General features: G+C 43.5%; 2 protein-coding genes across 22 annotated transcripts in view; one reads left to right on the top strand and one right to left on the bottom strand.

Annotated features, from left to right (window-relative positions):
• Nucleotides 1-3,761: 3,761 nt before the first annotated feature.
• Nucleotides 3,762-14,550, bottom strand: atg4c (autophagy related 4C, cysteine peptidase). The gene is made up of 11 exons (XM_012842216.3): nt 14,126-14,550; nt 13,443-13,599; nt 13,125-13,208; nt 12,703-12,936; nt 11,058-11,385; nt 9,872-9,942; nt 8,881-9,038; nt 8,384-8,462; nt 7,356-7,432; nt 6,075-6,194; nt 3,762-5,313 (listed from the first exon to the last, which is right to left on the bottom strand). Exons 2-11 carry the CDS (start codon nt 13,513-13,515, stop codon nt 5,152-5,154), a joined length of 1,386 nt encoding a protein of 461 aa, XP_012697670.2. The 5' UTR covers nt 13,516-13,599; nt 14,126-14,550; the 3' UTR covers nt 3,762-5,151.
• Nucleotides 14,551-14,868: 318 nt separating this feature from the next.
• Nucleotides 14,869-24,633, top strand: part of dock7 (dedicator of cytokinesis 7) — a 57,136-nt gene continuing 47,371 nt past the window's right edge. For 6 of the 21 annotated variants that reach the window (XM_031574985.2, XM_031574980.2, XM_031574982.2 and 3 more), the window contains exons 1-6: nt 16,204-16,898; nt 18,333-18,435; nt 19,652-19,833; nt 20,982-21,050; nt 21,723-21,852; nt 23,681-23,893. In XM_031574985.2, coding sequence (XP_031430845.1) covers nt 16,849-16,898; nt 18,333-18,435; nt 19,652-19,833; nt 20,982-21,050; nt 21,723-21,852; nt 23,681-23,893 — 747 coding nt within the window. In that variant the 5' untranslated portion in view covers nt 16,204-16,848. Of the gene's footprint in view, nt 15,031-16,203; nt 16,899-18,332; nt 18,436-19,651; nt 19,834-20,981; nt 21,051-21,722; nt 21,853-23,680; nt 23,894-24,633 lie in introns of those variants that run through there. The other 15 variants (XM_031574991.2, XM_031574990.2, XM_031574986.2 and 12 more) reach the window with 6 other exon arrangements.

The following is a 24,633-nucleotide window of genomic DNA, read 5'->3' as shown; positions in this document are numbered from 1 at the left end:
ATTTTTTTCTTTTAAATCATGCTCAGATCCTTCTCAAGAGGTGAACAGACATTTGTTTTGATTTCTACAGAGTTCTGGCAGACCCCTGAGAACTGCTCAAATGTAGAGGCTCTACCGTGCCAGACATGATGCTGATGAACAGAGGAGACAGCAGTGCATAGAAAGAGAGAGAGAGAGAGAGAGAAGAGAAGGAAAGACACAGAAACAGAGAGGAAGAAAAGGCAAAGTGTGAGAGCGCAGTATGTATCCATTCCACCCTGTCACTTTGGGCAACCTTGTTGCATTAACTTCAACCCTGTTACCATATTATTTTGATTAAAATAATCTCAAATTATTTTCTCAGTTCACAAGGAGTTTATCCTATTGCCCTTTAAAAATAGTTTGAATGATTATATGCATAATGTATATGAGTAAATATTTGCAAAAGAATACTGAAATTTAAATGATGTGAGATAGATTTCAAAAGATGCTTAAATCAATATAGGTCTTATCTGAAATGAACAGAGTATTCACAATGTGAATGTGACTTTCTTCACTTCAAGGTTTTATTAAACAATATTTTAAAATATACCTTTTTCCTGACTATTCGTAACAGGGTTGCACCAAGCATAGCACACAAAAAATGTAACATCTCATAAAAGGTGTACCTAAGCTGGACGAATTGAATTATTTTACCATTTATTAACTGTCTTTTTTTTTTTAAATGCACAACACACAATGTTAAAATGAAGGGTCAAATTAAAGTGTTGATGCCTAAATTGTCCTTCAATTCTGGAATGACCCAGGAAACACGATATAAAATACAGATGGCTCAAAATGAGAAAGACTTGCACTTCAATTCAATTAATTAAAATGAAATCTTAAGTCTGACATGGAGTGACGCCAGTGTTTTTACTACAGTGTTGTGGGTCTGGAGTGGACTACAGTGTTTTTACTACAGTGTTGTGGGTCTGGGGGGGGACTACAGTGTTTTTACTACAGTGTTGTGGGTCTGGAGGAGACTCCAGTGTTTTTACTACAGTGTTGTGGGTCTGGAGGAGACTCCAGTGTTTTTACTACAGTGTTGTGGGTCTGGAGGAGACTACAGTGACATTGGCTTCCCTCACTCAGTGGTAATGTGAGGAGCAGTGAAGGAGCAGATATTGAGAGTGGGAATAGCTGGCGGGAAAGACCAGTGCGTTTGGCAAATATGTTCATTTGACACACTGTGACAGGACTGGCAAGAGAGACACACTTCAGCAATGAAAACGGATGGCTCCAACTAAAATAATGAGGTCCAGGCATGGTGTCAGATTTGACCATTAAACGTGGTTGCAAATGAGCAGCCAATATGATGTGCATTCTGGTGATCTACGCGGTCAAACGACGCAACCGAGAGCAGCTCCATGCCTCCTGTTCACCAACAGTGCACTATTACTAAGAAGGAGACAGATATTCCTTAGTTTAGCACATAATCAAAACCTAATTTACTTCATTCCAACATGCAACGATAATTCGAGTGTGTCTTTTCCAGGCACAACAGAGACTGGCAGATTATTCCTATCATTATTGGAAACTCACTGGTGCAGATCATAAGTGTGGACACTATTCTATTCTGTGGTCTTGGCATCTAATCTAACGTATGAATTATGCAATTAACAAAGCATCCCACTATTCTTTTGTACTATATATGTGGCTGGTATATTCTTAATGCACTGAACACTGGACACATTCGGCATTTCATGCTGATATTTAGTTGCCTGTTCAATAGATTTTATTTATTTGATTCTGTAAGTATTTTGCTCAGATGTTACAATGTATTTTGTCTAATTTTTTTAACTACATAAGCTTCTATGGAAATGCAAACAGGAGACAAGTTGTTTCTCCAAACCTTTGCAGCTCTTACGGAGATACCATAAGTAATATAGATGGGTTCAACTTGGGGCTTAAAAGCACATAGGTAGATATTATTGTGTCATTAACCATTACAAAAATAGTGAATACTCATGAATTCATTGATGTCTCAATTTAAATTTGTGTCAAATGATGAGTAACTGCATTCTCTTTTCCTGTCTTCCTTAATTTAGAGTGCCCTGAAACTCACATTTCCAAAAAATGCTAAGAATTTTAGCCCTTACTTACTTGAATGACATTTCTGTTGTGAACCAAGGGCTACTCAATTCTACTTCTGCCCTAGAATGATTCAATTCCTGATGGAGATTTATTTAAACATCTGTACCTAGAGCAGACCTCAGACCTGATGGAGATTTATTTAAACATCTGTACCTAGAGCAGACCTCAGACCTGGTGGAGATTTATTTAAACATCTGTACCTAGAGCAGACCTCAGACCTGATGGAGATTTATTTAAACATCTGTACCTTGAGCAGACCTCAGACCTGATGGAGATTTGTTTAAACATCTGTACCTAGAGCAGACCTCAGACCTGATGGAGATTTGTTTAAACATCTGTACCTAGAGCAGACCTCAGACAGTACTAAGTGTTTGTATTTTATTTCTGGCCTTACTTCCTCCAAATGATGACCTGGTTAAAAAAAGGAAAAAAAAGGAATTGTCCCTTGATTGTGTCCAAACTGTGGACAGACAGAGTGAGGTCTCTCAGCTTTCCTTGATTGTGTCCAAACTGGGCACAGACAGAGTGAGGTCTCTCAGCTTCCCTTGATTGTGTCCAAACTGGGCACAGACAGAGTGATGTCTGTCAGCTTCCCTTGATTGTGTCCAAACTGTGGAGAGACAGAGTGATGTCTCTCAGGCTTCCCAGCTTCTTTCATGTCAGTTTGCTGGGATTAGATTAGATTTGCAGGCATCTCCTCCCATCAGTGGCAGCTATTGGCAGCAGCAGTGTTAACCAAGGTTTCTGGGGCCAGTGGTGCACAGTGGATTCTGTCTCTTGCTCTATCTCTCTCCCTCCCTCTCTCTCTGCGTTTCTCCCCCCTCAGGGTCGTGACTCATTAATCAAATATTCATACGCCGAGCACCCTGTAAATACGGCCTGAACACGGCCCCCCCCCCACCACCCCCACCCCAAAACAGCCCACGGCACAAGCGTCCTTTCATGTGGCGCTGACAGAAACGTCGGCATGTTGCTGCATTCTTAATGTCCCTTCACCCCCACCCTCCACCCCCCCCCTCCGCCAAGCTCCTCATCGCTCTCGCGCCATTCCTAAAAACAGCCCCGTATGAATTTACCGATCAGACGCCAGGCCTGGAAAACACTGCTAAATCATCGCTTTGTCGCGCCTCCGCAGCCCTCTCTTCTCCACAGCCACGGAAAACAGACGGCCAATTCTTTCTTTCTTTCTTTCTTTCCCGCTCTCTCCATCGTCGACTCCCTCCCTCCCTCATCTTCATATCAGAGGGGTGACTTATTTGTCCCTGTCTCTCCCGTCGCCTAGATGGAACTTATAATCCAAGGCCATGTCCCTATTAATACAAGAATTTGGATTTAGCATGAATATAGCCCAAGCATTGTTCCATAAAGCACGGCAAGGGGGAGATTACCCATGGCAACACTATATTCAACAAAAGGATATTTTTCTTTTCCTCTGCCGGACTCACAAGAGCCGCTTGTCTCACTGGTTTTGCTCTTTCTGTTTCCACCGCTCATGCCCCGTGGAAACGACTGACACTTTATATGTTTGGTTAGTGCATTAAGAATTTTAAACAAAGTTTCGATTTTATAACATTACTATGTGAAGCTAAATATTTGAACACAGTTGAAGGTAAACACATTGAACAAGACAAGAATGAGACAAGCAAACATTTTTTGCTAAAAATAATCACACCTATACATTTAATTCCATTATTCCATTATTTCAATTCCATAATTCCATTGCATCATTGTGAAATTACTATTAAACAGTGAAAAGTTTATTCTGGCAGAGCAGAGCAATGAAACACCTTATTAGTATCAGTAACTTACATTAGAGTGCTACAGGCACACATTCTTAGAACCTTTGGCCAATTTGAAGTGGAAATGATTCATGTACTGTAACTAAACTGTAACTAAACTCAAAGTGTTAAAGGAAGAATGCCTGTTAGAGTTAGTAAACCAAATGTGCACAGTGATCAGAAGAATCTAGTCTTACAAAAGAAATCAATTTAAAGAACTTTGGTGTTTCACAAAAAAAAACAGGTTGAAAACATATTCCTCTTGTCAACTAAAAGTCATGGGCTACACTGACTGATTTCTAAAACTGACAAAAATATACTACTATAACAAAACAAATGTCTGTGTGAAAATTCAACCCATTGTTTACAAAGACTGTACAACAATAGCAATCCAAACGGACAACAAACACACAGAAATGTACTGCATATGCCACAAGAAACTGGCAAGGTATTAAGTATTAATACAATACTGATCTGCAATTCAACAAGACCTTGTAGGTGTTTCATCACAGACCAATATGAATTGACTATGGCCTTACTCTGGCAACCAGTGTATTCAATGAGCTGCATATCTTTAGAGACGCACTGCATTAAGGGCCAAGACGCAGTATGCTGTCAACTAGTCACTATAGTATTGTAAGGCCCCTATACCAGAGTTGCCATGGGCATTTCAACAGCAGGACCATCACCATTTCAAGAGATGGTACAGCACTTCTCCTTTTTGTTCAGTCAAGGCACCTGTCCTTCCGGCCACACCGAAAAAAGTCTTTCAGTTCAGGAACATGTTAATAATACCTTCCTCTCAACTTCGTTTCTCCCCAGTCTCGCCCTGTTTCCAGAGCAGTCTTGAAATATGGCCATGAAACACAGTTTTCATTAAACATCACAACAATCTAACCAAAAAACTGCTAAAATACAAATTCAGATCCACCTAGTAAATTATTGCTGGTTGAGAAATGTGATGGGACATATGCAGTGTGTGTGTGTGTGTGTGTGTATGTGTGTGAGAGTGAGAGAAAGAGAGAGAGAGAGAAAGAGAGTGTGTGAGAGAGTGTGAGAGTGAGTGTGTGTGTGTGTGTGTGTGTGTGTGTCTATCCTCACTTCAGGTTGGATATGGATATGGGTATTTAGGCCATTCACTGCATAAAGTCCCTGGTTGTTCTGTGATCCCTGCTCGATGCTTGTACAGTACGTGTGTGTGTGTGTGTGTGTGTGTGTGTGTGTGTGTGTGTGTGTGTGTGAGAGTGTGTAGGACCCACACTCACAGCAACACAAAGTCCCCGGCCGTGGCCCCAAGTCTTCGGCTGTCCCTGATGAAGGGCCATTCTCTTTTCTCCATGGGGCCCGCCAGCTCGTAGTCTCGTCCGTGCCCGTTCACAAAGGTGAATGCTGGGTACTTCTCCTTGGCTGAAGGCTTCAGGATCTGTCACGCATGAGGAAACACACACAAGCACTTTATCTTCTCAGGATTAACTATGCGTTTCTTTCTTTCTTATATTCAATTATTTTTATGTTTTTAAGTACTAACTGTGGTTGGTAACTGTATTCTGTGTGCTTTTGTATGCGTTTGAGCCTGTCAACCAAACAGATTTCCTTCATTCCAACATCCCTGAGCTCAAAAGAGATTACAAGTGTACACATACCCACAAACACAACACACACGAGCACCTTAGATCATCAACTGTCACCTGACAATCTTTATCAACTAAAATAAAAAAAAGATTTGGTCTTTGGCTATCCTCCACTTGGAAGCTTCAAAGGACCTATACACAAAAAAGTTACCGTTCTTTCGGCACACGGCACTAACGGACTGGCCGGATGGACTCGTGTCTTTAAAGGAGGCTCCTGCTCAAGGTTTCCTTGTACCGGCAGATCGGTAGAGGTTTTCTGGTTTTACTTTCGTGAAGCCCTTAGGGGTGTTGAGACGCGCTGTGATGCTTTTGACATATTTTCCATGTAGAGAGCTCCACACAAATAACACTCAATTGAACTGAACATCTCCCCATTCTGCCCTTGCCTTTGGCATCTTCTTAGGTACTGCCAGCTTAGACAACTTTACAGGAGCAGTGTTGAGCCTCACATCCACAGATAAATGCTGCCACCTTCTGTCCAAAAACATTACTGCAGGTCAACCAGTTCAGCCCCTGCTGCATGCTGGATGTTCTCTTCAGACCCATGACTCACCTTAGCCAGTTCGGTGCTGATTCGGTTGTAGTCCTCAACAGTTCTAGAGTAGAAGCCTATGGTGCAGCTGGGATCCATTTTGTTGAAAGGCATCTTCTTTGGAGACGGGCAATGATATGACTAAAACACAAAGCATAATCAAGTCTCTAATATAAGGCTTAAAAGGCAAAGATATGACTAAAACACAAAGGATAATCAAGTCTGTAATATAAGGCTTTAAAGGCAATGATATGACTAAAACACAAAGCATAATCAAGTCTCTAATATAAGGCTTTAAAGGCAATGATATGACTATAACGCAAATGATAATCAAGTCTCTCATAAGGCTTAAAAGGCAATGATATGACTATAACACAAGGATAATCAAGTCTCTCATATAAGGCTTAAAAGCTATTATTGCATTTAAATTAAAGATTTTAACAGATGAATTCAGACCTTTAGAGGATTATAGTTTTTTTTATTATGAAATTCTCTATTAGTGAAATTCCCTCAATAAGTTACCAACGGTGTCTACAGCCACTGAATGGGAGGAACACAATTCAAGAGACTTTATCTGGGGTTAGGGAGGGCGGGGGCGGGGGCGAAGCGGATTCACTTCATCTACTGAATCTGCACTTGAAATAAACAAATGGGAAAAAAAGTCGGGTGGTGGTGGAAGGTCAAAAAAAAAAATTATAATTCATGAGACAAACAGCTGCAATAAACTTTTGGTCTTGGCAAACTGAAATGTGTAAAATGCAGATGTGACAATCCCATGTTTTGAGTTATGTGGACATCTGTCTCAGACTCCAGACTGCTGTCAGGGGGACCGAAAATGCATGGGGCCCATTCATCAGATGACTTGTGCCTCCACACACGGAAAGCATAAGAGTCAAGATATGTGGCGACAATGCAGGAGGCCTGTGATCTACATCCTGGACAGTGTGTGCGAATCAACCTTTTTAGGCACACACGTACACACACACACACACACACACACACACACACACACACACACACACGTACACACACACACACACACACACGTACACACACACACACACACACGCACACACACGTACACACACACACGTACACACACACACACACACACACACACACACACACACACACTCCGCCTCGGTGCAGGCTGGCGCATGGCGGCTAGGGGAGTAAATCAGGCCGCTTGCAGTCAGTAATTGAGCAGGGGGCTGCTTTCAGATTCAAACCCTTAAGTACTAACAGACACTATTAAATTCCCATCACTAACCCGGCGGTCAGCTCTTTGTAATTTCACATTACCTGGAGAGGGAAATCGCTCGTGCTGACGTCCACAAAAGACTGACAGTAATGAGGGTCCATGTAAATCAAGCTGTCATCTGCAAGGACAAAACAAAAGACAAGTTATTCGAAAAAACACCCGCGTGCGATTATTAGAATGCATATCCCGCGCAATTTCCATGCAGAGTGACTCAAAGTCACCAGCCGCCTTCCTCCCAGACGTTAAGGATTTTACCCCCCCCCCCCCCCCCTCCACACCCCACATCCCCTCCACGCACACACACACACACACACACACACACACACAATCACAACCCTCCCCCATTTACCCCCTCCCCCAAGGATGGATTAAATTCTGTGAAAAACTCAAATCTGGTTGTATAAGCACATTCTTTACGCCCGCCGAGGAGCCTGTCATTTAATTTTGGTGGTGGAAAATTACTTTTACAAACACGCAATTATATTCGGCCATTTACATATGATGAATGTGGCGGCCGGGCTCGCGCTGGCAGGAAGAATGTATGGCTTGTCATTTAGACATCATCCCACACGGTGCTCCACACTGCTAAAAATGTAAATGGGTAAATATTGACTGCCAAGATGTACAACTGAAGGTTCCCATCGGCCTCTGAGGGAGATGGAGAGTGGCGCACTTTTGCTAGGGATTGTGTGGGATGGGAAGGTGGGGGGGAGGAGGAGAGGGGTGTACGGAGCCGATTAAATTGATGCATTCCCAAATATGGAAATCAATTACAGGCCCACCTTTGGGTTGGGGGGGGGGGGGGGGGTGGAAGAGGGGGCTTTGAGTATGTGATGAATGAGCCACTGCTCTGATGGGTGGAAGAGAATAGAAAAAGCACTAGTTCAACACGCACTTTTGCATATCTGTTGTCCACCCCAAACCTTACCATGTGAATTAACTGATGCATTGGATATAAAAATACAATTAGGCCACATAAAGTACTGCCTGGCCTTTGCTGTGTGTGTGTGTGTGTGTGTGTGTGTGTGTGTGTGTGTGTGCATGTTGTATACGGTGTGAGTGCGCTCACCTTGAAATCCCACAAAGTAGTACGCCTGCTTAGGCTTCCCTCCTATGATGCCGATGCAGTAGTCCAGACTCAGGATGCCCTGCAGGAGGTCCAGAGCACACACTGAATGTCACGGCAACTCAAACAGCTCCTCCACACACACACTGAATGTCACGGCAACTCAAACAGCTCCTCCACACACACACACACACACTGAATGTCACGGCAACTCAAACAGCTCCTCCACATACGTACACACTTCGTTCTGTATGAGCTCATATTCATATCCCTCAATCTTACATTCGATTGGACAAAAACGGAAAAAATACCATGTAAATAGGATATACATATATCTGTGGGTACTCTCTCTCTCTGCTGGTCCATGCTGGCCCATCATTACACACTGTCCTGTGTGCCTGTCTACAGAGGTCAGAGCTTTCTCTCTTAGTGGCTCCTTCCTATCATCTATGCACGGTTAGCATAGTGTCTACGTATGATGGCAAAAGCCTTGTCCTCACCTTGACGAAATTGAAGTAGTCAGGGTTGATCTTCTCTCCGCCGAGGCGTATGGGGATGAGGATGATGACGGCCCTGGTGTCCATCAGTGCCTCCCCAGGCAGCTTTGGGGGCCCCCCTGGCCGGGGCGCATGGCTGTCGATGACATCCGCACTGTAGACTGGAGCCAGTCAATAGGTCATATTAGGGTCAGCTGTCTGTCGCTGTCTCTTTATTGTTCTCTCCGTCCCTCCCTCTCTCTCTCTCTCTCTCTGTCCCTCCCTCTCTCTCTCTCTCTCTCTCTCTGTCCCTCCCTCTCTCTCTCTCTCTCTCTCTCTCCCTCTCTCTCTCTCTCCCTCCCTCTCTCTCTCTCTCTCTCATTGATCACTGATAACCCCCACTGCTAGTGTTTGTCTGCATGGAAATATATCCACACACGGCTGCAGGACACACACACACACACACACAGACAACATGAGGGACAACACTTTATAAAAGCCCATTATCAGAGTTCAGCTACAGCCCACAGCTTTATCAATACATCCATAACTGGACCAATCTTCTGATTTGTGATGGTAAAATAGACAAACCCAATTCACAAATGCCCTTACTGCATGACTACGACACAGAAGACTAACTGTGTCAATGACTATTAATTGAGTACTGTACATCACATGTCTACTCTATGTGTTTCTGGAGGGGCTGTTGGATGGATAGAATCACATGCCCCTTGGAGTAAAAAAAAACATGCACAGAGGTATTGGAACTTTGCCCATTCCTACTTCAATGTCTGTTGTCCTTCCCTTTATCTAGGTGTCGGTCCAGTAGCCTTTAAAGTTTAACCCTTCTAATGGCGTGTCAATCTGTATTATTTAAAGATGAAAGACTCCCAAGGTATCTGATGGAAAAACTAAAGTTGAGTGCAAATGTTAAAGGTCACGAGGTTAGAGGTGGGAGGTGAGGGAGGTCAGGCCAGCATAGAGTGTCAGCATAGAGCAGACGTTGATCTCATACCTGTGCAGTCCTGGGCCACATAAACACTGATGCCGGTCAGGTCTGATTCCGTCGCCTCCTCCACAGCTCTCCTAACAGGCACAGCATATGAACATCAGAAAATGAAACTCTCAACTCTCCATCACACTCTCTCTTCCTCTATCGTCAGCAGTCTGTCTCTTTGCTTCGGTGTCTGCCGACTGGATTCTATCTCTCTGGTGTTTGTCTCTCTGTCATTTGAGATAAGGCAAGGAACAGAATCTAAATCAAACTCACTCTTGGTCTTTCTTTTTTTTGGGCTTGTCTCTCTTTCTGCTGTCTCAGGTAATGATGCTGTGATTCCTAACTTGAACACTGAAACCCCTGTTTAGGCTGCAGTCAGCTGCGTTCACCATGATACTGTGTTTTACAAGTACAGGTCGGTCCTTCAATGAGTGGGAGAAGTGAGGGACAACAGTACTAATGAGCTAAATAATGCTAAGAGATACAAATTCTCAATCCTTGTTAAGCTTAGCACTGTTTGCATTTCATACAGAGATACATATATGTTCTTTAGATAAAAACAAAACCAGATGAAAACGCGATGATCAGAACACAGGAAATGAACACACGAAAAAAAAAAAGCCGGTCCTGTGTTTATATAGATTATTCATAACATGAAGAGAAATTCTGTCCTAGCTGCCCAACGGGAGCCGAGGTGCCCCTGCACTAGGGGTGGGAATCTCTTGGCACCTCACGATTCGATTCGATTCCGATTCAGAGGTCAACGATTCGATTCTAAACCGATTCTCGATTCTAAACCGATTCTCGATTCTAAACCGATTATCGATTATCAATTCTAAACTGATAAAACGATTATCGATGCATCTCAATTTTTAAAACATTTGAGTTTGCTACTTAGAGTCTCAAATCACTTCCTACTTTGTGTTTGATAAATCAACAGATCTATTTTTTTATTAGAGAAAAAGTTTTTCCTTGTCACAATTATGACTTTCTATGAACAATGCAATAATCGATGCAGCTTGCATTTCAACACAAAATGAAAGTGTAAAAAAAATAAAAACAAATTAAATTAATTTAAATTTTTTTTATTTTTTTTATTAAAAAATCGATTATGAACTTTTCTGAATCGAGACAGAATCGTTCTAAAGAGAATCGAGAGAAATCGAAAAATCGATTTTTTCCCCCACCCCTACCCTGCACCCACCTGATGATGTGTGCCACCACCGCTGGGCCGTACCAGTCACCAGCCCGTTTCCCTGAGGTCCTGCCCAGCTCCACCAGCCTGTGCATGCCCAGCTGGGCCGAGGGGCCGTCCCCGAACCAGGACACCACAGTTCGGTGGTACACCTCTCTCAGATGTGTGTCTGCCTCCTCCGCCCCCCCTCCCTGGGGTTGGGGAACAGGCAGCCGGGCCACGGGTCTGTCTCCCTGCAGCGTCGCCTCCAGAGAGGCGACCAGCTTACGCGCCGCAGTGCTGGTCCACGTTTCTGAGTCCAGAGGCTGGAGAGACAGAGTCTCTGACCATGTCCAGTCTGGAAAAGGGTGTCAGAGATGGAACATGAAACTAGAATGTATCGTGTTGTTAGTTTGATGACTAAGGCTATGGAAGAATGAGAGCATGAGAAACAACCATAAATCACGCACACAGATGACCTCAATTACCCATATCTTTAGACTTATAGGAAGCCTTTAGCATTGGAGTCAAGAGAGGTTTGATGTTAAAGTTACATTTTATTTAAACTGTGAGCAAAAAGAGTTCAAATCACAGCTGATAACAAAAACAAACTGTCTCAAACGTTTCCCCTTTGAACAACATTTGTAACTCAGGATGCTACATCTCCTTCTCACACTTGTGTCCACAACACGTCACGCAACATAATGCACAAAATGAACATTCAAGTTCACACAGGGTTTCTCAGGGGATAAGTCAGAGACATGTATTTTAAAGGTCTGGAGATAAAAGTTCCTTTGAATTATTATCTAGCCATTTGACACATACTTTTTAATGAGAGAGAGAGGGTAAGAGAGAGAGAGGCAATTTCTTTAGAATAAAAGTCCAATTACAGCATTCAGCGAGATCACTATTTCACTTTTACTACACTTTAGCCTTACAAACAGGGTGGGAACCTATAATGGCAGGGGTAGGAGTGGTCAGGGCCATAAAAGAAGCTGGACCAGGCACCAAGGCATTAACATAATGACCTTGCAAAGGATCACGACTGTAATTGATCAATAAATAATTTTAAGTGGCCATTAGTTACTTTATTGTGCAAGATTTCTTTAATGACATATTTCAGATTCACCTGAAGAACCAATTCCTGATTAAATATTGTTTTCCATGTGGTGACATAAAACTTGTGAATCTGATCACCTCAGCGGTGGATTGAACTGACTAGATGTTTAGGTCAGGGTGGCACCGTCTGCTGAAGGAGGGTATGCCCCACATGTCTATAGGGGGGCTCTGACCTTCGGTGACCTTCAGATAAGTTTTTCAGATACCACTTTCATTTAACTTTCAGTTTCCATTTAATGCAATATGCACAATAGAAGAAAGGTTCGATAAAAGAAAAAGTTTTTAACTGAAACTATCAAATATCAGGTGGGAGGCACCTGAGAATATAATAAACATGACACATTATTGTTTCTGAATAAAAACAGTGTTTAGTGTAATGAATAGCTCTGTTGAATATGCAAGACTAAATCGTTAGAAAAACAAGCTTACTAAGCTTGGTAGATTATTAACAACATAACTGATAGATGTTTTCTAAATGCACTGTGCCATTTCTCATAGAAAAAAAATTTTCTACAATAAATTAATTCTGCAGCATGGGTAAGCCACACTCACTCACCTCTTCCCAGGAAGTGATTGATCAGGCCCTGAGCGAGCATCATCTGTCCTGCCCTCAAGGTGCAACCCCAGCCACAGTCGGAAGTAAGGGCAGAGTCGAGGAGAGCAGGAAAGTCTTCCCTATATGTCAGCCACACCCGAGAGGCAAAGTCTTTTCGGAAAGCTTCCACATTTCCCATGACAATCTCGTCATCGGCTGACTCAAAACTACTGTTGTCTGTGGGGGTTTCCTCATCTGCAGAGATAATGCAATCATTGGACTCATCACAAGGGTTAACCAGATACTAAAATGGACTATAAGGCACGCACTCTGCCTCCTAAAAATGATGAATGCTTTAGAATCATGCTTTTACAATGCATATGCTATTGCGATACAAACAATTACTATTGTGATACAAACAATTACTATTTGTAAAGCCTTACCTTCAACTTTAAAATGATAGCACTTTCCAAGGACAAAAACAGGAGAATTTCTGCTAAATGAGGTTTTGGACTTCAGCACCCAGCCTGGAATATTGATTTAGTACATTTATTTCGATTAGCTTGCTAACAGCATGTCATCTCTTGTCTTAGTATGATTAAACATTCTCTGATCTTTTGCAAACACTAAACAACATCCGTTTTAAAACGTTTTATCGCTATTGAACAATTGGTATCTTGCGGCATCAATGAGTTCAGTTGGTTGTGAGGGGGAAACTTAGGGGCGAGCATATATTTGTAGTTTTGTTTTTTCCTACTTACTGTATTTTACATTGTGCCAAGCGGACACAAACCTCGACTTCAATTTATCCACCTCGTCGTTCCCTTTCTCCATGTTGACCACCGTGGAGAACCCATCACAACGGGAGTTGAGCAATAGAGAAATCTTGCTTTAAGTCTGCGGCTGCGATGTCCCAAACTTCATAAAACGTTTGCAAACAAAATCACATTGAGGAATGTAACGGATGCTAGAAAACTGACTAACTAAGTTACACACTGCATAAAGTTAAAGTTACATCTAAAGAATGACAGGCAAAAATTGTATGACAGTGCAGGCTGGTTGACCACCACCACATCACATGATTATGTCATACTAGATTACTGTTCGCGCATGTAATGTACAAGAATCTATACTTCCTGACTAATTATTTTAAACACGACATGGCTACAATTGGTTCCATTATCAGTTGCCTACTATGACAGATACCATATTGTTATATTTCACAGGCTAGCTAATGTTAGTTGTCAAGACAGTTATTGATATCGGCTAATAGTTAGCTCGCTCGCTAGCTAGCTAGCTAACGTGTTAAATCAAAGTAAAACATCGAACGGACTATTTATTTAAATTACCCACGCATATATAATATGAGCAACACGTAATATAGCTAGTTGAGAAGTTGAGAAACATTATGAGGAGAAATCTAATGTTGAACGTGTATACTTACAGCACCCAATGCTATCATTTCAGCTCTTGTGTTTACATTTTGAGGAACCTAGCCATAGCTGGGAACCTCCAAAAGACGTCTGTGCCGTAATACGTCAAGACGCATCGTGAAAGTGAAAAAAAGGAGTGGCACGTCGCACCAAAGATTCTAGAGCGCTGCACTATGTTTGCATCGTACCATGAATCTGTTATTTTAGAGTTGTGGTATCAGTTCTGGCAACGCAGTTCATACACCTGACATTTAACAAATGTATCCACTTCCTTGCTTTGTTTACCGATGAACATTCACTTCATGTCAGATTTCCATTTAGTGACAATTTAAGAGAAACCTAAAAGTCCAAATAACAAATATATCATGACAATGTGGTCCTCAAAATTCGAACACTTTGAAGCACGAAGACAGGCATTAAACTGTCAACAGCTTGCACGCATGGGCTCTGACCAGAGAATTCAGGAAAACGGAACCGACATACTTCACACCATTTATTGACTGGAATAGTTCACAGGACAGGATATGAATCACCCTTGACAATTTCCAGTTTTCAAAAACAAAGTGGTCTCTTGGAAAATCACATCACTCACTGCACATACAGACATTTGATTTGATACATAGTTAATATCGGGTAACAAAAAGAGCGCAACCTATGTAGAAAGATGTATTGCTCTGCCACATATTGTATCCCTGTATGCAAGTTATGCAAGTTTATAATAACGTTTGTAAAGCTTTCGGAAACAACAACCCGAATTCCGTTGCTATTCTGTTATTTACGGTAGAGCTATCTGGGAACTCCTGTCTCCCTTTTTCTCTAGCCTGCAGCCCAGCAGAGCTTGGAGAGCCTGGGAATTCGAGTAGTCAGCGGCAACAGCTATGGCTGAGCGCCGCGCCTTCGCCCAAAAAATTAGCAGGTAAGGGCGTTACCCTGCGCGTTCTAATTCATTACTGTTACTTTGCATTCACTGAACGGCGTATTTCATCTCCTTGTATTTTTAAATCTTGTCTGTAGCGCCAAGCACATACACCAACCATTCCCAAATAGGGCCTAGCCAGCTAGGAGTTAGCCATATCAGAGATGCCCCAAGCGACCCACCCTGGTCTTCTAACCAGTGTTCTTTTCTCTCTGTGTGTGTTTGCTGGGATTTTGCTTGTTACGCGGCCACACAGTATATTGTTTGCTGATATGCCAATCCAGCGGGATGCGGGTTCAGGCGTATACAAGATTCCTCTGAAATACGCTTTTCACCAGTCTGTATATCTAACAACCAGATGACATTCTGACACATCGGTTCGGGTAGTTGGCTAGCTCGTTTGCGCTACACCCAGTGATCAAACGTGGTATGAAATATCAGAAATTAAAATTCTTTATCTGCCATGTCTGTATCCTCGCCCGATGCATTAACCAGTGGCACTTCGTTTGGTAATACATTTTACCATATGGTGTAACGAACAAAGGATCTCTTTTCCAGTTGCAGCGAGAGCCAGTGTGTGTGTATGTGTGTGAGTGTATCTGTGGCTAGCCCGTGCCATACGCCATTCAATCTGTTGACGTAAACAATAAATTGGGTCAATGAAGACATCGCTAATACATATGTACAAGCTTATTTTAACGCGTTTAAAGTGAGGTTAAGGTTGCATGTCAGCAAAAGGGCATTTTCTATCCATAGATGTCTTATGTTTACTCGCAAGCTTTAAATTGTTTGCCCACCCCTTTCAGCATTTGCTTGGGAGGTCACTTGTGTTTTCTTTTGGTTTGTTTGTGTCAGACAAACCATTCAAGCCAATCATCCTACTTCACCCCCAAGAGATGTAGGCTAGGTCTAAATGCATTATAAAGTGAACACATGACCGCTTCCCCGACAGTTGTTCCCGAAGTGTTTTCACTTTGTTTGGTTTCCACAACTGGACTTTCTGTCTGATTTCCACTGGTGGGTTGGGGATAATCTGGCTGTACTCGCTGCTTTTGGAGACTTTTCGGAGATAATCACGTAGGATGAGGGGATATGGCTTCTGTACTCCACCCTGACTTTGAGTCCTCCATGCGAAATGAGTGAAGCGCCACCCCAGGAGGATTGGAGTTATCTTTGGTTCCCACAGAGTGGTTTTGTGTGTGTGTGTGACCATAGAGCCTTCAACTCACTGTGGGTTGTGACACTGTGTGTCTGTGTGGCGTGTCTTTGCCTGTGAGCGATAGTTACTTTTGGGGATATTTCCCAGCTAAGATGGCCCTGAAGTGGTTTGAGAGAAAGAAGCATAGGTTTCTTTGAAATGCACCTGCATCATAAGGATTCTTGCACACAAACACCATGCAGAAGTAAGTGTAGGTCAGCCGAGATAAAGCTTTTGTGATGTCTGCGGTATCTGTTGTGTCTGTTTTGTGAGCTCTTTTAAATAGCTGGCCTATCACATGCTTCGCAGCAAGCTCATAAGAACGATCTGCCTTTAAGCGCCCTGAACAAAAAGCTTTACTGTTTCTTTCTCTCTGACTGGCTGTGATGATCAGAAGACTCCTCTTTGAGGGATATAGAGAGACGTAGTGAGAGTTTGACTGTTCTTTAACATACGCAATCATCCTAAAATCTCTCCTTGCCACGCTTGCCGGTCCGTTAGCCGAGGCTTGATGAAGCTGACTGTGGAGACTTCTTGAAGAGTGCAGCGCTGTGCTTTTGGCCCGTGCCAAAAATACTCTGCAGAGGTGGACAGGGTGGCCTGTGGCCCTGATAAACAAGATGTCTGAGCTTGCTAATCAGTTCGTCCTCTGCTGCAGAAGTGGCTTGAGGTAAATAAAGGCTGTGTGAGGATTCAGGAGGGATGTGACTGCTGAGGAGTGTGTTTTAGCTTCACTGTTATACAGCGACGAGCACTTGTCCTCACAGCTTGGTGCCCCTGATTCAGTTCTGTCGGATCTCTGTAAGTAGTTGGGGCAAAGAGGTATTATGTATGAAGAAATAGATGTCAGTAAATATGTTTGTAAGTTTGTTTTGCAGTCAAGTGTCAATTTATTTAATGTTTTTAAATGACCTATTGATATTCTCTTCAACTGCCGGTGAACTATGTGCACGCACCACCTAGGTACAACAAACCCTTTTGCTGAAAAGATCCTTGAGAAAACACTGACATTCTCCTCTGAGTTGAGAGAGTAGTGGGTGGTGTGTGATACTCTTTATGGTCTCACCACTGCTGAAATGCTGTGTTCAAGGCCACTAACACAAATGTGCAAGGCTGCAGTAAATCTGTTGTAAACTATACCTAGTTGTAAGCTAGTAAAAGTGATGACAATGTATTTCCTTGGTTAAGTAATGATACAAATATATGCATCATAATGAAAAACTGAAGTGTTATGGTATAGTAGGCCTAAACTGAAGCTTAAACTGCCAGATGTTTTTCCAATTCTCTTGGTTTTGGTACATTTAAGTGTGCGTGTGTGTGCGTGTGTGTGTGTGTGTGTGGAAGCCATGGAAACAGTAGACCCTTACCACCAAGGTTACGGAACGATAACCTTAAGGCGGTGTAACGGCCCATAAAATGGAGCTTCGCAAGCTGTGACCATGTTTTCCAGATAACCCATTTTTAGTATAGGCCTAAATCACGGAAGTTGGATTCTGTCACAAGTGGTGTTGTTTGGTATTTAACAACTGTACCAGGAATCAGGATTAAATGTATTTGTCTACAGGGTCCTGTGTGCACTATGCCAAAAATCCTTTATTTTTTTACATAAGAACATTTTTCAATGTCAAAGGTCCTTGTTGATTTTGAATTGTTTTATATGCTCTGGGGAATTCAGTGCTTCTTCATCTATGAAAATCGTGTTATTTGAATATGACTTGACTACAATTGGCTAGAGGACATTCTAAAATGAAATACAGCCTACTTGAAGTTGGCAACTGATTTGGAACAGCGACTCTAGGCCTGGTGTTGTTGATTTCTACTGTATACTATACAGTAACCTCATTGGTATGCTTTGGAATGGCTGTTATCTGGGAAAGGTGTGACCTGATGGATCCTATAGACCTGTGCTAAGCTTAGTGGAATGTATGAAGGCATAAGATGGTTGCCCATGGAGATGGATGCTTGACCACTGACGTTGTTGTTCTTCCGTCTCTCCTTTTCTCTTTCTTCGCTATCTCCTTCTTTTTCTGCTTTTCGTTGTCATTCTGATTCTCTCCTCCTCTGTTACCGCCACACCTCCCCCGTTCCTTACCACGCTCCTCAGGACTGTGGCTGCTGAAGTAAGGAAACAGATCGCTGGTCAGTATGGAGGCTCTCCTCAGCTCCTCAAGAACCTCAACGTGGGTGCCACCGCCACCGCTAACACTGTGAGTATTCCACCCAGCCCGTGGACTTAAAACAGACTGGAATGCAGTGCATCCGTTCACAGGCCTTCAAGCAGATGGTGGAAATTGAAAGCATTATATAATTCTTGCAGTGTCAAAAATGTTTTTGTTCAGAGGACTCTTATTATGGAAGATTATTCCCATATGATTTTTTTTCCATGTATGACAATAAAATGCATGTGATCACATACTTTAACCTAGAGAAAATGTAAACATTAGAGAGAAAGACAGGGAACAGTAAATAACAAATCTACAAACATCAGTTCTGTGAGTCATTTCATGTTTAATGAGCCAGCCTTCGTCATAACCCCAAATTCTGCTTTAGTGCCATCCCTCCAAGTAGTTTCTAGTAGCAGCATATGCTGAATGATCCTGATGATTGTAGCCTTGGGAAAACTCCTAAAAAAGTTCCTTCAGATCCCTGGGGAGGTCTTCAAACAATTTCTGCATTAAGCAGTGCCATAATGAACATCACTGATGTTTTGTAGGCAAAGAGTTAAATAGACTACAGATTTGTCTTCTAAGTGTCTCCTGAGGTTATGTTTATGACTCAGTAGGCTTGAAACTTTCACTTGAAGAAATGGTTTGTGAAATGATTATTGCACCTCCATTCTAGAAAACCCGTTGAACTGGTATTGTTATCAGGGGTTTATGTGGTCCGTTTTTATTTCGGTTTTGAGCGCGGAAGTTATTTGACTGAGCACAGAGGACTGTGCAAACCAAATTCCAATTTGAAGTAAAGTGTTTTGAATAATTAAACACCACTGTTGTAGTTTAGACAGATAGTCTCTTTTGCACTTAGAAGATATTAATTTTTTTACATCTTTGTGTTTTCCATGGTGCCAAGAGTGCTCAGCGGGTTTTGCTATCTTAAAGAGTGGTGTAAAGATGTTGCACTGATCAGTATGAGAACAGCTGTGTTCAGTTAAACAGTGTCATGTCTAGTCTGTCTCTCTGTCTGTCTCTGTCCTTGTCTCGCTGTCATGCTTTCTCTTACTTCCTCTCTCTCTTTCTCTCTCTCTCTTTCTCTCTTTTTCTTTCTGTTTTCTTCATTGTTTTGCTTTACATTTTACATTTAGTCATTTAGCAGACGCTTTTATCCAAAGCGACTTACAAGGATGTATACACATTTTACATTTTACGTTTGCTCACTCCCCTCCTCTCATTCTGTCTCTGTCTTGTCTGTCCCCCTCCACAGGTGCCCCTCACAGAGACGGTGGAGCCGGTGGACTTTGAGGAGTACCTCATCACACACCCCCCTATCGTTGAGTCGGGTCCACTGAGAGACCTCATCGAGTTCCCCCCGGATGACATTGAAGTGATCTACACACCCCGCGAGTGCCGCACTGTGGGCCAGTCGCTGCCAGAGGAGGGGACTGTGTGAGTGCCTGTGTGTGTGTGTGTGCCTGTGTGTGTGTGTGTGCCTGTGTGTGTGTGTGCCTGTGTGTGTGTGTGCGTGTGTGAGTGCCTGTGTGTGAGTGCCTGTGTGTGAGTGCCTGTGTGTGCGTGTGTGAGTGTGTGTGTGTGTGTGCGTGCCTGTGTGTGTGAGTGCCTGTGTGTGTGAGTGCCTGTGTGTGTGCGTGCCTGTGTGTGCGTGCCTGTGTGTGCGTGCCTGTGTGTGAGTGCCTGTGTGTGCGTGCCTGTGTGTGCGTGCCTGTGTGTGCGTGCATGTGTGTGCGTGCCTGTGTGTGTGCGTGCCTGTGTGTGTGTGCGTGCCTGTGTGTGTGCGTGCCTGTGTGTGTGTGCCTGTGTGTGTGTGTGAGTGTGTGTGTAAGTACCTGTGTGTGTGTGTGTGTGTGTGTGTGTGTGTGTAGATGAGTGTGAGGTGTTTTATGGGGTGAGGTGTTTTTATTGCTTAAGTGTGTGTGTCTGTGTGTAGATGAATGAGGTGTTTTATTGATGCCTGAAAAATGAAGGTTTAGCCAACCGAATTGTGTTGTTTTACCACATCTAATCGGGTTGTCAGTATCTATCCAAGTTGTTCATGTTGGGTATGGGGAAACCCCCCTAGGTGTGTGTGTGTGTGTGTGTGTGTGTGTGTGTGTGTGTGTGTGTGTGTGTGTGTGTGTGTGTGTGTGTGTGTGTGTGTGTGTGTGTGTGTGTGTGTGTGTGTGTGTGTGTGTGTGTGTGTAGACACAAGCTGTCGTTATGGCCTCCCAGTCCTGATTACTGTGGGCCTAACCCAATTCCACCCAGCTGGAAGCCTCTCCACATGCAGATGTTAAACTCATCGCTGCTATTGATTACAGCAAATGAAATCAGATGGCTAACCCACTTAAGCCCTCTAGTCCTGTGTGTGTGTGTGTGAGAGAGAGAGGTCTTCAGTTGGGTTACTTTCCTTTTATGGTATTAATGTGATTACATTGCCCTGCTCAGCCAGACTCTATTTGTTAGTTCATTTATTTGAGAATTTGCTGTGTAAATATTAGGCGAGAGTTATTGAGAGTAAGTGGGAAAAAAGAATTCCGCCTTATTAAGATGCTGATGTTGTTTTTGTTTTTGTTTTCTCAATGCTCCCCCCCCTCCAGTGAGAACGATGCTCACGTCCGACATTGTACAAGATCTTACACGGAGGACTGGGCTGTCGTCAATCGCAAGTAAGAACTCCACAAGTGTGCATGGTGTTTGTCCATCATCGCATAAAGCCATTATATCAGAAAGCTCTTCATTTACAACTACTGTGTCTCACTTTGTTCCCATCCGACCGTTTCCTTTTCTTTAACCAACACCATATAACAAGAGTTTTATGGTAAATGGGTGAGTTGAGTGTTGGATTGTAGTTAACGGCTTCTGCCACACATGCAACATGTAGTTCTGTGCTAGAGTGCCGCTTTCCCACCTGTTCACAGAGTTTTAGGATAAGTAGGCTCTTAAGCATATCATGCCGCTTGTAATTTAGGCTAATCTGGTTTAATGCCCTGATCACTGATGTATGTTTCTTTGCTGGATACGTTGCTTTAGACTAGAGAGCTAATGTGAGCTCTCAAGATCAGTTGTCCAGTGGGAAGGGAGGTGGCTATCAATAGCCATGACATTTCTGTCATCTCAGACAAATGAAGGGCATGTCCAAGGATGTTTGCCTTACATGGGCTCTGAGTACATGCGTGGTGCATTGATATGTTTGTAGTCTTACGATAAGCTGCAAGTTTATTAAACTCAGTTGTCCGTGAGGGTGTACAGAGATCTGACACGCCAATGCTATTTTGCATGTAAATGTGGGAACAATGGACAAGGAAGTGAAGGAGCTGTGTTGTCTCTGTGTCTGTCAGGTACCATAAGCTGGGCACAGGGTTTAACCCCAACACTCTGGACAAGCAGAAGGAGCGGCAGAGAGGACTCCCCAAACAGGTGTTTGAGTCGGATGAGTTGCCCGACAGCAGCGCCTATCAGGATGAACAGGTAACACCTTCCCCAGCTGCCTTAAATGTGCAAGTGTGTGTGTGATTTTGGACAGAAGGTTCCATAAAGAGAGGCCTTTTTTTCACAGAGGGCTTCTCTACGGCTATAAAGTGGTCCTTGCCGTTAAAAACAACTGGGAAGCTTTTGTGGGGTGCCTATGGGGAACCGTAATAAAAATAACATAACCATGATGTCATAATATACACTCCCTGAGCACTTTATTAGGAACACCTGTACACCTCCGTATTCATGCAGTTCTCTAGTCAGCCAACGTGGCCGCAGTGCATACAGTCATGCAGATACAGGGTACAGGAGCTTCAGTTCATGTTCACATCAAACATCAGAATGGGGAAAAACTTGGTGAGTTTCACCGTGGCATGATTCTTGGGCGCCAGACGTGCTGGTTTGAGTATTTCTGTAACTGTTGATCTCCTGGGATTTTCACACACAACAGTCTCTAGAGTTTACTCAAGAATGGTGTGGAAAAAAAAAAAAAAAAAACATCCCAGTGAGCGCCAGTTCTGTGGATGGAAATGCCAGACTGGTTGATGAGAGAGGTCAGCGGAGTATAGCCAGACTGGTTGATGAGAGAGAGGTCATTGATGGCCAGACTGGTTGATGAGAGAGGTCAGTGATGGCCAGACTGGTTGATGAGAGGTCAGTGATGGCCAGACTGGTCGATGAGAGAGGTCAGCGGAGTATGGAGTATGGCCAGACTGGTTGATGAGAGAGGTCAGTGATGGCCAGACTGGTTGATGAGAGAGGTCAGTGGAGTATAGCCAGACTGGTTGATGAGAGAGAGGTCATTGATGACCAGACTGGTTGAGGTCAGTGGAGTATGGAGTATGACCAGACTGGTTGATGAGAGGTCAGTGATGGCCAGACTGGTTAAAGAGATAGGTCAGTGGAGTATGGAGTATGGCCAGACTGGTTGATGAGAGGTCAGTGATGGCCAGACTGGTTAAAGAGATAGGTCAGTGGAGTATGGAGTATGGCCAGACTGGTTAAAGAGATAGGTCAGTGGAGAATGGCCAGACTGGTTGGAGCTGACAGAAAGGCTACAGACACTCCGATAACCACTCAGACCAACTGTGATGAGCAGAACGGCATCTGAGGATACACAACATGTCAAACCTTAGGATGACAGCATCTGAGAATACACGACACTTCAAACCTTTAGATGACAGCATCTGAGAATACACGACACTTCAAACCTTTAGATGACAGCATCTGAGAATACACCTTGAGATGGGGGCAGATGGGCTACAACAGCAGAAGACCATGTCATGTTCCACTTCTGTCAACCAAGAACACTTGAAGACTGGACACAAATCCATGCACCCAACCTGCCTTGTGACATCTGTCCAGGCCGGTGGCGGTGGTGGTGGTGTCATGGTGGGGGGGGATGTTTTCTTGGCACTTTGGGCCTGTTAATACCAATCAATCATCACTTGAAGGCCACAGCTTTTTTTTAGTATTGTTGCTGACCATGAATGTGCAGCTGACAAATCTGCAGAAATTGCTTGATGCAGTCATGTGAACATGGACCAGAATCTCAAAGAAAATGTTTCCTATATCGTGTCCATCCTTGCCACAAAGAATTTAGGCTTCTTTTCAGGTCAAAGGGAGGCCCTACCCACTATTAGTATAGTGTTCCTGATAAAGTGTTCAGTGACTGTAGCTACACATTCTAAAAGAACGCTTTGTTAGAATGAATATTATCTGGTGAGTCATTCATTAGTATGCCTTTGTTACTTTGCTGTGGTTGTCTGTTTGGTTAAGTGCCTGCATGAGTGTTTTCATCACATGTGTGCATGTGTTCTGTTAGGATGACTTGAAGAGGAGGTCCATGTCCATCGACGACACGCCTCGGGGCAGCTGGGCCTGTAGCATCTTCGACCTGAAGAACTCCCAGCCCGACGCCCTCCTGCCTCACCTGTTGGACCGCGCCCCAAACGAAGAGATCGACCGGCACAACGAGGACCAGCGCAAGGCCAACAGGCACCGCGAGGTTTTCGCCCTTCATCCAGCCCTAGATGAGGTACTCCATGCCAAAGGGAGAAGCGGATGAAGTTGTCTTTGTGTTGTGCAGAACTGTGGAATATAACAGCAGCAGCCTTACTGTTTCATTTGAAAACAAATAGCTTTGCTTTTTACATTTTATGCGAACTTTTATACATTACTTTATGTATTGCTTTCATTTAAAAATGTATGTATTGCATAACCAGAACGTTATGCCAATATTTTTGACATTGAGTAAAAGCATCATCTCTTTATTAATGGGCTTCATGAAGGTAGTGTGTCTCTGACGGTGTGTGTGTTATGGGGGTAGTGGGGCTCTGACGGTGTGTGTGTTATGGAGGTAGTGTGGCCCTGACGGAGTGTGTGTTATGGGGGTAGTCGGGCTCTGACGGAGTGTGTTATGGGGGTAGTGGGGCTCTGACGTTGTGTGTTATGGAGGTAGTTGGGGCTCTGACTGTGTGTGTTATGGAGGTAGTGGGGCTCTGACGGTGTGTGTGTTATGGAGGTAGTGTGTCTCTGACGGTGTGTGTGTTATGGAGGTAGTTGGGGCTCTGACTGTGTGTGTTATGGAGGTAGTGGGGCTCTGACGGTGTGTGTGTTATGGAGGTAGTGTGTCTCTGACGGTGTGTGTTATGGAGGTACTGTGTCTCTGACGGTGTGTGTTATGGAGGTAGTGTGTCTCTGACGGTGTGTGTTATGGAGGTACTGTGTCTCTGACGGTGTGTGTGTTATGGGGGTAGTGGGGCTCTGACGGTGTGT

The sequence above is a fragment of the Clupea harengus genome, chromosome 10 (genome assembly GCF_900700415.2).
Source record: "Clupea harengus chromosome 10, Ch_v2.0.2, whole genome shotgun sequence".
Taxonomy (NCBI): Eukaryota; Metazoa; Chordata; class Actinopteri; order Clupeiformes; family Clupeidae; genus Clupea; species Clupea harengus.
Note: the sequence above shows the minus strand (reverse complement) of the source record. Positions and strands in the feature narration are given on the sequence as shown.